This window comes from Ursus maritimus, unplaced genomic scaffold (genome assembly GCF_017311325.1).
Source record: "Ursus maritimus isolate PB19 unplaced genomic scaffold, ASM1731132v1 scaffold_20, whole genome shotgun sequence".
Lineage (NCBI taxonomy): Eukaryota > Metazoa > Chordata > Mammalia > Carnivora > Ursidae > Ursus > Ursus maritimus.
In genome coordinates, this window is record NW_024424453.1 from 9,498,039 (window position 1) to 9,511,991 (window position 13,953).

A 13,953-nucleotide genomic window follows, 5' to 3' on the forward strand; every position below is an offset into this window, starting at 1 on the left:
CTATTACTACCCCCAAATTCACCCACCTTCATACATCTTCATTGACAGGAGACATTAACAGCAAGTGAGTTTATACATAAAGAACAAGTGAGGCGAAGGCTAAAGCAGTGCCAGTCTGTCTGAGTGTAGGCAATGGTGCTTTGATCATACCCGTACAAACGCTTCAGTCCCTTTTAGTTATCCCCAACTCAGCTCGTAAGCAGATTTTTGCTGGCGAGAACTCAGATGTGACGCAGCCGCTCCAGTAACTCTTTTCACAGTACCGCATGTCAATACTGGGAATGGTTTCTAATCAATTTAAACTGAACACAATACTTTAATAGAACAAGTTTATTACTCCCACTCGGTAGTTCCTGGGGGCTTTGATGTTAAGTCATACATAATTCGAGAAATACCAGGAATCTTCTTAATCTCAGTGACCATCTTTAACACCACCTGTTATAAAACAAAGATCATAAATAGAAGAGCCAGGATCCAGCACATGTCCAACAGACCTAGAAGGCTTGCATTTACAATTAAAATGTGATCTATTTTTATTATTGTCTTCTATGTGTATGGTATGGTCTCTGATTAATTTTATGTAGTGAACCTAATTTCCTTCTATAGATTTAAGCGAATTAACTCAGTACTACTCAAAGTGTAGTCTGCAAACAGTTGCCAGTCTGAAATTATGTTTGTTACTTGTCCATAACAAGTGTTTAGAAATGTATAGCAATCTGAAATTGCTGTGACATCCAAGCATGTGATTTTATGTATTAAAAGCCAATGCTTCACATATAGTCTGTGGCTGAAATATATAAGTCTGAGGCCCGCACAGTGGCACAGAATGCACCGTACTAACAACCACTACCAAATGTACAAGAGGAGAATAAGGCCTGGTCACTTGAATGGACAGAGATTTGGCAAATTTGAGACTAAGGGGAAACAAACTCTAAACCACAGTCCCAACCTAGCTATCCAGCTATAACCAGAGCCTTGCATTAGAGTATAGAGCAGAGGTCCACCTAATAAAGTCTCACTTTGATTTTCATTTGCTACTATGCAAATAGCTGCTCTGGAATACTCCAGGGGAGACAGAACGGGAGAGGGAGGTGGTGATCAAAAATAGCTGGTAGTAGAGGCACCTGGGTGGCTCAGTCGGTTAAGCATCTGCCTTCAGCTCAGGTCATGACCCCAGGGTCCTGGGATGGAGCCCTATATTGGGCTCCCTGTTCAGTGGGGAGTCTGCTTCTTCCTCTACCCCTTCCCCCATTCATGCTCTCTCTCACTCTTCTCTCTCTCAAATAAATAAATAAAATCTTTAAAAAAAAGAGTTGGTAGTAGGCAGAGCATTAAGCAATTCATGGGTATCTAAGCCACCATGGTATCAAATCTCATCCATTTTTCTAATAAACTCTTCTTCACTACTACCAGGGTTTTCTCCTTTACTTGGAAAATACTATTTATAAAGTAGAGGTTGGCAAGATTAGACAGAATTATAGATTAGAGGTGGTTACTTTCCACATAGTAATCAGACATCTGGAAGGATTATAATAAATTGAAGGTTTTTTCTAAAAAACTACAGTACATTATTTTTTTTTAATTTAAATTCAATTAGCCAAGTTATAGTACATCATTAGTTTCTGACATAATGTTCCATCATTCATTTGAGTATAACACCCAGTGCTTTATTTAATCAATTATGTGGAGATTAAAAAAAATAATAAAAGCCTAGGGGTGCCTGGGTGGCTCAGCTGGTTGAGCATCTGACTCTCGATTTTGGCTCAGGTCAGGATCTCAGGGTCATAGGATGTAGCCCTGACTCGAGTCCCCCCACCCCCCGACACCCCTTTCAGGCTCTGTGCTCGGCGGGGAGTCTGCTTCTCTCCCCATCCTTCTGCCCCCCTGTGCACGCATGCACACGTGCTATCTTTAAAAAAAAAAAAAAAGCCTATCTTACAAACAGAAAACCAACCCCAGAAATATCAGTTTTGTCATAGCCTATTCCATTCACCATATTATAAAATGTATGAGATATTAAAAATGTACATGAGAAAAATATATAAGTTACCTCTACGGGGATTTCATTGCCAGGTGTTGCAGGTATACCAGTCATGAAATCACTAGTAATAAAGGTTCGAATAACCACAGATCTCTGGCATGAAGGCTGCTTCTGAAGTGGGTCCCGATCAAAATGCAATGGCGTCAAAATCACTGGCATCTGGCTAATTTTCCCAGCATATCCTAGAAAAAGGAAGTAAACATGTAGAACCAATTACCACACCATGGAAAAAGCACTCTAACCCAGTTCCATTAAATCCTCCTAGATAGTATCTCAAATCACATACATAAACGTACCAGTTAAGACTGTCATGATGCATTGTTTTCAACTACTGTCATATCTGTAAGTAAACTCAATTGCAAATACAAACAACAGAATTTGATGATTGCAGCGATGTTACAGTGAAGCGATATATTTAAGTCCACTCTTGTTACTCAAGGTAGTTATGGTCTATACTGCAAACACTGAATCAGCAAGCTGTCAACCACTGTCCCCACAGGAAATACAGAGATTCCTGCAAGCCATTTTCATTAGCCAATCAATACATAACCTTGTTTTACGTATGCTTCTGTTTAAAGACACTTTATTATTTATTTTGGATTCGTTAGCATTGAACTCATAGCCAACAGCACTATAATTCACACACGAATAAAGCTTATCTAACCCATGATTTTCTCCATAAGGCACATGACAGCCTTCCTGTGCTCAGAAACCCAGACAGCACCTCAGCACTATGCCTGGGGGACATTTCAAACAGTAAAATCAGAAACAAAAAACACACGAATGCAAAAAATACGGTACTAAATAGACTACAAAAAGGACACTTGTTTACAGTAAGAGTGAGCAAAAAGAGTATCGCCTTGTATAACCTCAGCTGGGAACAATGGGAGTCAGGCAACTCCGATTTTTTGCCTATATGTACATATCCACAAACGACCATGAAGGTGAAAAATTTTGTATGGCAGGCAGTATCATAGAACAATCCATAGAAATGAATAATAAAAATAAAAACATCTAAAAATTCAAACTTGCATCCTCCTAACTAGAAATCGTAATGCCACATTTCCAAATTCTAGTTAGAGCATGTAGTAATAAACAAAATGAGCTTACCAGACTCCCTGAGAATGTTATGGGCCTCAAAGTCAGCTTGGCGTAAAGTACTGAGCACCCCTGTTGTTAAGAAAGTGGGAGTAACATCCGTAGGAGGTTCTTTAACTGGTGGGCCAAATATATAGACAACTCTAGAAGGGGAGGAGGTGAAAATTACAGAAAAATGACATTTTAGTAGAAGAAGCAAAAAACATAGAATATCATTCTTTCTATTTATTCTGAGGCCCTCTCTCACCCACTTCAAATCACCACATGGGTAGAACAGGATATAAGATTATATAGGGGCGCTTGAGTGGCTCAGTCAGCTAAGCATCGGACTTTGGCTGAGGTTATGATCTCGGGGTCCTGGGATCGAGCTCTGCATCAGGCTCCATGCTAAATGGGGCGTCTGCTTGTCCCTCTACTTCTCCCTCTGCCCTTACCCCCACTCATACTCTGATTCTCTCTCAAATAAAATCTTAAAAAAAAGAGCAAAAAGATTCCATACCTTTTTTTGAAAGGGAGAAAGAGACCATGCACACGTGGGGAGGGGAGGGGCAGAGGGAGAGAATCGTAAGCAGGCTCCACACCCAGTGAAAAATTCGACACAGGGCTCAATCTCACAACCCTGAGATAATGACCTGAACCAAAATCAAGAATCAGATACTTAACTGACTGGGCCACCCAGGTGCCCCAGGATAAGAAGCTATGTTCTATGTCCTTCCTGAAAGTGTATTCTTTGGAATAACAGTATCTCAGAATGTACAAAGATATATGGGATTATCACAATCCTCTTTTCATATAAGGTACTGGATTGATGGGTATCCCCCAAACTTCATGTCCATCTAGAATCTATACATGAAAATAGGGTCTTTGCAGATGTAATCAAGTTAAGATAAGGTCATAATGGATTGGGGTAGGCATTAATTAATCTTTGAAGGTGTCCTTCTAAGAAGAGGAAAATTTGGAAACAGACAAAACAGAGAGAGGGCCGTGTAAAGATGGCAACAGATACTGGAGTTACACTGTCATAAGCCAAAGACTACCAGTAAACGCCAGAAACTAGGAAGAGTCAAAGAAGGATCTGACCCCCAGAGCCTTATGCCATAGACAGCATGGCCCTGCTAACACCCCGACTTCAGACTTCTAGCCTCTAGAACTGAGAGACAATAAATTTGTTTTAAGGCTCCTGGTTTGTGAAAATTTGTTATAGTACCCCTAAAAAATAAATACACACAAGCCTGGGGAAACACTAAAGTTGAACAAAAAAATAGGTTGTTTTATGCCAGAACTTCAGAAACTATATGTTAATATGCACTAGAAACCTCCAAGATAAGGCTACGGGGCATTTCCCAAACTTATTTGACTACTCAATTTTTTTTTTTCACTTTGGAAAACATTGATTTCAAAGAAAGATTCTCATTTCCCCATTATTAAAAATGTTACCAAAACAGAACTTGGTGTCCTACTATTTGGTCCTAAAAGGAATAACTCACTACTTCTTTAAGTAAACATCTGTTTGAAAGATAGGAAGATACACTGCAGGTGTTAATAAAAGTAACTTTAATAAAAGAACACAGCTTGAGGAAATTCGGATCAGATAATTCCAACTCAAGAGGAATCCTACCACTGGTTGGGGGGATCTGTTCCACAACCTTTACCCAGAAAACAAGAGGCAGTCAGGATATAGATATGAATGCATCCTAGCTTTCCTGACTTGGGACTCCAGCCAGCACACAACTGTCCCCTTTCCCCAGCCTTATTTGTCTTAACTAAAGAAAATACATCTCTCTTGGCAACTTCCATGGTGAAGTTTAATTATTTTTTTTCTTTTTTCTTAATGGAATAAAAACATACAGAAGAAAAGAGCATCAGATCAAAACCACACTACCACCAACTAATTCATTGCCTCCTCCCAAACATAATATATAGCAAGTTTTTGTCCCATGTATCAAATGCCACACTTCCACTAAACAATACAGTCCCTAGAGTTCATAAATGATCCTTCAAGGAAAAAGCAACTAGGAAAAAGAATGCCATGAACTTGCTCTTTCTTATTTCTTACAAACAAGAGTGTTCATAGAATGCACAGGAATAAGTAGTCTGTCACATTGCACAGAACAGTAAAACTGGAGCAGACACTCTCCATACAAAGATTCCACAATGCAAATTAGGAAAAAATTAGGCAAAAATAGAAAAAAATGTTTTTGTTTAAATTCCAACTCCCAAAACAGACCCTGGCAAAGAAATCTAAAATTCACCAAGACTCTTAAAGGCTTGCTAGGTTCATATTTTTAAATCTATTTTTTTGTTTGTTGGTTGTTAGACTTCATTATTTTGCAGGGAGGAGGGATGTTTGGGAAAGGAGGGAGGAAAACAAAGGAGGGAGGAAAACAGACGAGGGAAAAAGAAAACAGGCAAAGAAACCAGCATATAAAAGGAAGAGAAAGTTTAAACAAGGATGAGGGACCGGTGGCAAAAGAAAAACAGAGAGAGAGAGAGCAAACTGTAAGAATGTTGTGAAATGAAAAACAGAAGCAGTTGAGTCAAACTTAGGGAAAGGGAATGTTCTCTATGACCTAAGAAGTTTATTTAGACATTAAGCATTCTCTAGAAGATAGATTATGAACCATTACTTTAACCATGGCAATTATCTCCATTCGAAATAGGTAATTACAAATTAACCATTATTAATTAAAAATTCACTCTTTTCAGTGTACTGACAGTGCCTCTCTATCTGCAGGCCTTAGATTCAACACAGTAAAAAGCCTCTTAGTGGGCATGTTCCCACCAGTTAAAAACTGGCTTCCCTCTGACTCCTTGTCTCAAAGGACACACTATACACACCCTGCTGGGCGAACACCAATAGGTAGGTTCCTAATTCCTGCAACAAACCTGAGTTAACTGAAACCTCAAGTAATCTTTTTGGTTGTGAATTGCTTAATACTCTTAATACTCATGAAGAAAATAAAAGACAGTAGACAATGGTGAAACTAGAACATCTAATCAGCAATCTGGTATGAGATTCTTTGAACTCTATATGGGACAGTGCAATGGAGCATTACACATAGATAATAAATCAGCTGTTGATATATCCAACGTTAGAAATTACCATGCAAGTGAAAAAAAACTAGATCTGAAAAAAAAATAAATTCAAAATAAGTTCTACATGTAGTTGTTTTAATGATATCTGTCATATGCCTACTTCTTTTCTTTGATCTCCCCTGGGATTACCAAATTAACCAAGTCTCTATTGTTAATCCTATAACCCATACATATTCCTTCCAGTAGAAGAAATCCTGGAAGGAAAGATATTACCATAAAACCAACAGCTAGCATAAGCTCCTAATTTGGAAGACAGGTTTTAAAAGTGCCTTTAATATTTAATACTTAATTTTTTAAAATCCTTCCTATTTTTTGTTTAAACAAGAGCAAAAAGTCTTTTAATAAGCAGATGATTGCACTGTGACAAAGGAACAAAACACAAGGTATTATTAAGTATCTGCTCAACTATTACCTACGTGCATACCTGTATCTATACTTTGAGTCTTTTGGTCTCTCAATAGTGGGAAGACCTTAAAAAACACATCCTTCCGTTTCACCTCACAACTTATCCCCTGCAGAACATACCTGTTAATGTTGTGACACATGCGAGGTATAAGTCTAGCCAGGAAAATAAGAGATTCCCAGTCAGGCTCATCTTTACTGGAGATTCCACACACGTAACTGTAGGAACGACAGTCACCCTGAAAATAAAAATACATAATTTTTAATGGTTTTCTAGAAGCCAAAAGATGGACTGGAAAATATTTCATGCATGGTAACACCATCAACAATTTTTTTGTTTTTTTTTTTAAACAAAAACATGTTTGAATAAAAGTTATACAACTATTTCTCTAATGATATAAACTCTAAATTAAAATCCCATATTAAAATCTACCTAACTCAGTTCAGACATAAAGTGTCGTGGAAATTTTAAAAATTTATTCAACCCATGACAGAGGCCCACTGAGATTTCATTCCAAGTAGCTGCCCAAATGTACACAGGCAGCACACCTAATTTGGCAGACAAGATCTGCCCATGTTTTACCTCGACATAATAAAGGCTATATATGAAAAACCCACAGCTAACACCACGCTTAATGCTGAAAAACTGACAGCTTTTCCTCTAAGAGCAGGAACAAGACAAGGATGTCCTCTCCTGCCACTTCTATTCAATGTAGTACTGGAAGCCCTGACTACAGCAATCAGAGAAGAAAAAAAAATAAGAGGTATCAATAGTGGTAAAGAAGTTAAGCTGTCACTATTTGAAGACAACATGATGTTACACATGGGAAATCCTACAGACTCCACCAAAAACTACTAGCAGTAATAAATGAATTCAGTAAAATTGCAGGATACAAAATTAATACCCAGAAATCAGTAGCATTTCTATACACTGACAATGAAATAGCAGAAAGAGAAATTAAGAAAATAATACCATTTACAATTGTACAAGAAGAATTACATACCTAGGGACAAACTTAACCAAGAAGTGAAAGACCTGTAACTCTGAGAACTATAAAACGCTGATGAAAGAAACTGAAGAGGACACAAACAAATGGAAAGATATTCCATGCTCATGGATTAGAAGAATTAAATTGTTAAAATCCCCATACTACCCAAAGCAATCTACACATTCAGTGCAATCCATATCAAAATACCAACATTTTTCACAGAACTAGAGTAATACTAAAATCTGTATGGAACCACAAAAGACCCTGGACAGCCAAAGCAATCTTGCGAAAGAACAAAACTAAGGTATAATTCCAGATTTCAAGATAAACTACAAGGACACAGTAATCAAAACAGTATAAAAATAAAACAAAACAAAACCAGTATGCTACTGGCACAAAAACAGACACATATATCAGTGGAAACGAATAGAGAGGCCAGAAGTAAACCCACACTTATACGATCAATTAATCTATGACAAAGGAGGCAAGAATATACAATGGGGAAAAATAGTCCTTTCAATAAATGGTACTAGGAAAGCTGGACAGCTACATGTAAAAGAATAAAACTGGACCACTTTCTAACACCATTCACAAAAATAAACTCAAAACGAATTAAAGATCTAAATGTGAGACCTGAAACCACAAAAATCCTAGAAGAGAAAACAGGCAATTTCTTTGCTATCAGCCATAGTAAACATTTTTCTAGAAATGTCTGACGCAAAGGAAACAAAAGGGAAAATAAACTATTGGGACTACACTGAAATAAAAAGTTTTTGCACAGTGAAGAAAACCACTGGCAAAACCAAAAGGCAACCTAGTGAATGGGAGAAGACATTTGCAAACGATATAGCCAGTAAGGGGTTAATATCTAAAATATGTAAAGAACTCACACAACACCAAAAAAACCCAAACAATCCATATCAATAGATATTTTTTCAAAGAAGACCTACAGATGGTCAAAAGACTCATGAAAAGATGCTCAGCATCACTAATCATCAGGGAAATGCAAATCAAAAGCACAACGAGATATCCCCCATACCTGTTAGAATGGTTAGTATCAAAAAGACAAATGAGTGTTGGCAAGGACGTGGAGAAAAAAGAACCTGTGTGTACTCTTGGTGGGAATGTACAGCCACTGTGGAAAACAGTTTCTCAAAAAATTAGGGGCGCCTGGGTGGCACAGCTGTTAAGCGTCTGCCTTCGGCTCAGGGCGTGATCCCGGCGTTATGGGATCGAGCCCCACATCAGGCTCCTCCGCTGTGAGCCTGCTTCTTCCTCTCCCACTCCCCCTGCTTGTGTTCCCTCTCTCGCTGGCTGTCTCTATCTCTGTCAGATAAATAAATAAAATCTTTAAAAAAAAATTAAAAATAGAAATGCCATATGATTCAATAATTTTGTAATTTTACTAATGGATATTTACCCAATGAAAATGAAAACATTAAGGTGAAAAGATACATGCACCTCTATATTTACTGCAGCATTATTTACAATAACCAAGATATGGAAGAAACTTAAGTGTCCATCAAGAGATGAATGGATAAGGAAGATGTGGTATGCACACACGTACACAGAGAGAATATTATGCAGCCATAAAAAAGGATGAGGTTTTTTTGTTTTTTGGGTTTTTTTTTGTTTTTTGTTTTTTTTTTTTTGCCATTTGCAAAACATGGATAGACCTAGAGGATATTATGCTAAGTGAAGTAAGTCTGGCTGAAAAAGACACACACTACATGATTTCACTCATATATGAAACCTAAAAACCCAATAAACAGCTAAATCAGACCTATGAATACAGGAATAAACTGATGATTATCAGAGGAAAGGAGCGTGGGAGGATAGGCAAAATGGGTGAAGGGGGAGAGATACAAGCTCCCAGTTACAAGATGACTAAGTCATAGGAATAAAAGCCACAACATAGGGAATACAGTCGATGATATTATAATAGGGATATATGGTGACAGCTACACTTGTGGTAACAAGCATAGAATAACATATAGAGAAGCTCAATCACTATGTTGTACACCTGAAAATAACATAACATTGTGTGTCAACTATACTCACACACACACAAAACTATTAAAATGAAAAAAGATCTACCCATGTTTATTAGCTGGATATTCTTAGGTATTCTTAAGTTAGAGGTAAAAATAATTTCATAAACATTTACTATAAATTTCTTTAAAAATGAACCACTGAAAGTTAACTTAAAAATAAATGAATAGGGGCGCCTGGGTGGCACAGCATTGAAGCGTCTGCCTTCGGCTCAGGGCATGATCCCGGCGTTATGGGATCGAGCCCCACATCGGGCTCCTCCGCTAGGAGCCTGCTTCTTCCTCTCCCGCTCCCCCTGCTTGTGTTCCCTCTCTCGCTGGCTGTCTCTATTTCTGTCAAATAAATAAATAAAATCTTTTAAAAATAAATGAATAAAACATAATATTGATTCCCTTTTCTTTGTCCTTTTTTTTTTTTTTTAAAGACTTATGTATTTGAGAGAAAGAGCACGAGCGGGAGGGGCAGGAGGAGAGAGAATCTCAAGCAGACTCCTCGCCAAGTGCAGTGCCTGACACAGGGCTCGATCTCGACCCAGAGATCATGACCTGAGCTGAAACCAAGAGTAGGGTACTTAACCAACTGTTCCACCCAGAGGCCCCTCCTCTGTCCTTTTAACCCAAGTGATTTGCTTTAAAAATGAATGAATGAATGAATGAATGAATGAATAAAGTTAAACTAAGATAAGCAATTTAAAAAGATTCATTAGCTAACTACCTACCAGTCACGATACTGAGAATATGAGAATTTAGACTATATGAATGCTAATTTGATAGTATTTATCAAAGTTTAAAGTGTACATGTTCTTAATTCAGGACATGATCTTACAGAGTAGCATGACTAACAGCTTGAAGAATTAAGATATTACTTGCTGAAATGCCTATACTAGTGAAAAACTGAAACAGTTTAAATGTCCACTGGTAGGGGAATGATTAAACTATGGTATAACCATACATGGAATACAAGGCAGTAGTTAAGAATAATCTACTGGTAATGGCATACAAAGATAAGAAATTTGTGATGTCAAGTTTAAAGGAAAACGACGATAATGCACATCTATAATTCCTTTTACTTTCTTTTTAAAATTAATGTTTCTGGAAGGACACATACAACCCAACTGGAGAATAGGCAGAGGGAAAATTACTCTAAAGGTACTGAGGTTTTGCTTTTTTTTTTTTTTTTTTACAAGTATGGTTTATTTTGGGATTTAGAAAATAAACTTCATTGCTATACTAACCATGAATTATAATTTTTTTCTGGGCTTCCAAGGGTCTCACCTTCAAAAGCATAAACAACTAGAATAAAGTAAGATATCTAACAACAAAAGAAACTTTTATTTTGATGGTAGAAGTAGTGGAACCTGAAATAAACTTCATTTTTATAGAAGTCATTCATCTAACAAACTGCCTCAAACATCTACTCATCTAACATTATTATCTATAATAATTATCTAAAAAGGGAAATGGGGAACTGATCCAATTCAACTTCCTGCCTGGCAGGAGTTAGTATAGAGTTGGAAGTTCTCTGTAAGAGATCTACTTAGGACTGGAAAAACTTACAAATCAAATAACTTATCTGTTCTATTTTTATATAGTAGGGTAATATGTGCCTAAAAGTATCATAGCATAAATTTCAAAAGCAATCTGTGTATGATGAGATAACCAAACACTACTGAAAGAAAAGTATTTCTACAATTCCAGAAAGGGTGATTTTAATAGTAATTTAAAAAGAATATACATGGCTTTCACATATGGCCTTTAAAAGGGGGGGGGGAAGAGGGAACAAGTTCAAAATAACTGGACCTTTCATTTCCATGAACTAAAATACTTTAAAGGCAACAATGAATTTTTATTATCTCATTTACAGACAGAGCTACATGGATTCAAGAGATGGAGGAATTTAAACTGATGACTCAACTTCATGTATTTAGGAAAAAGAATATACTAAGTCTCAGATGAATAATCTCTAAAACAGAGTTAATTTCTTTCCACACATAAGGAAGGCCCAATAACTGGCATTCATACCATTTTGAGTTGAATTACTGACACCTTTTCTAGCTTTCATTTAACTAAAAACCCTAACAGAATAGAAACTTTCCTCTTCCCTACCCTCCCAAGCTTTTCCCTAGAAACTCACTTGAGGATCATATAAAGGAGAATTTAATATAATCTATTTATAAATAACATTTTAAAACTGAAAACTGTATTATCCTTACATACTTTTACAATTAGAACAATAAATTAAAAAATGTTAGTTGTACATGATCACAGCTAAGAGACAACATGTTGACGAGGCAGACAGCACTGGTTTAAGGAATACGCAAGCTGAGAGCAAGACCTAAATAGTGTAACATGTTCATCTGGGGGCCTTCTTGCACTTAAGACTTCTAAAGTCACGGTACATTTTCACACCAAGAGGCAGACATGAGGATATGACTTCCTGATACCCGTCCTTCAAGGCAGAAGCAAGCAAGTCAACCCTATAGCAAACCATTGTTTGAATATTTACTTTTGGTTAAATGACAGATGTTCCCAAACTATAAAATCTCAGCCTGAATATTTAGTTCCTATAACCTTATTCACTCCATAAGCACTCTATAAAGTACCGCCTTTTTACATTTCTAAATTTGGTGTATATACTTTCATATTTCATTTATCTAAGTCATTCCTATTTCAGTATTAGCAGAAAGATTAAACTGCAAAAAGTTATGCCACAGATCAATGAATTCACACAACTCACCTGCACACCTACAGTTTTAATTGGCAGAAGGAAGGCATTCAATGAATGCAAACTTGTAATTTGCATCAGCTTCTCCTGGTCTTCTTCCGTTGTACAAGCTTTGACTCTTTGTAATAGTGTATGCGGCTGAGAAAACCAAACAGACATTTCTTAAGGTTTCAAGAAATAAGGTATTCTTTTGGTATCTATTACTGTCTTATGTATCTATCCTTACTGGTTTACAGCAATAGTTCCTATTTGATATTTTTCTTTGACTTGTGTGTGCTGTGCAATACATCAGAATTTCACTCCTGAGGGCCAGGGATATGAGAAGTTAAGTATCAGGATAAGAAACACAACTTATATTTGTGTACTTCGGGGATTTAATCCTGTCACCATCAAGGGACATACCTCACATGAGGTAAACCTTTTTCTTATAACAAAACTTCTTACCATAAAGTCACTTTTGTTTAAAATTAATAGATCTCCACCAACTTTTTTTTGGTGTATTTCCCTAGTCTATGCTCTTCCATTCTTTTACTTTCATTCTTTCTATCCTTAGGTAAACAGACTATAATTAGATTTTACTTCTCAATCCAGTTTGACAATCTATGTCATAACTAGAGATGTTAGTCCTTTTAATTAACTGTCGGTTAATAATATGGTTGAATTTCATTCTACCATTTTATTCAGCAGTTTCTATTTGTTCCAGTTTTTAGGTTTCTTTCTCTTTTCTTACATTTTTCTAAACTATTTCTCCTAGTTCATTTATTTCTCTTCTACTGGTTTTGAAGTTAAACCCTGTATTTTTCTTCTTTTAGTAGTTCCCCTAAGTGTTAACACGGATACTTAACAGAAGAGAATCAATCTCTCTGTCCTCCTGGCAAACAATACAAGCATCTTCGCTTTAACTCCAATCAATTTCCTGTGGCTTATATGCTATTTTAACTGTATATTGTTATAATATTTTTAAACAAACAAAAATTAGAGATTATTTTATTATACAGCCCATGTTTGTTTCAGGCTGAGAGCCACTGCCTTTAGTTCCTTAAGTATTTGACTGTTGGTAGTCAATTCTGTTTATCTAAAAATGTCATTTGCCCTAGTTCTTAGAAGACAGGTCATCTGCTCACTATTCACAATTATTTTCTCATGTAATCTTCTTGTTTTTACTGTGCTTTCAGTATAATAGTCTTTCCTGGATAAACAATCTTTCTTCTGTAGCTGTTTTGTCTTTGGCAGTCTGCAGTTTTGGTAGGTATGCCTACTAGGTGTCATTTATTTTTCCATTATCCTAAATCAGATGTGTTAACATTTCCTGTATCTGAGGCATGGTGTCTTCACCAGTGTGGACGAATTCAAATATTTTTATCTATTATCTCCTCCTGGACATACGTTAAAATTGACCTTTTCATTCTATTTTAACCTCGTCTCTATATATTTTTTCTTTGATGCTTTGTTCTGATTTCTGGAAAATTTCTTAACATCTCTCCTTGAGTTCATTACTTCTTTCTTTAGCTGTTTTCAATTTCAGTTATTTTCATTACTAGAACTTAATTT

General features: G+C 36.6%; 1 protein-coding gene across 1 annotated transcript in view; it reads right to left on the reverse strand.

Annotated features, from left to right (window-relative positions):
- Positions 1-315: 315 nt before the first annotated feature.
- GMPS (guanine monophosphate synthase) overlaps positions 316-13,953 on the reverse strand; it is a 59,314-nt gene continuing 45,676 nt past the window's right edge. Inside the window, exons 12-16 of the mRNA XM_040636643.1 lie at positions 12,415-12,540; positions 6,761-6,876; positions 3,152-3,282; positions 2,051-2,223; positions 316-435 (exon numbers count right to left, since the gene is read on the reverse strand). Coding sequence (XP_040492577.1) covers positions 334-435; positions 2,051-2,223; positions 3,152-3,282; positions 6,761-6,876; positions 12,415-12,540 — 648 coding nt within the window. The 3' untranslated portion in view covers positions 316-333. The remainder of the gene's footprint in view (positions 436-2,050; positions 2,224-3,151; positions 3,283-6,760; positions 6,877-12,414; positions 12,541-13,953) is intronic.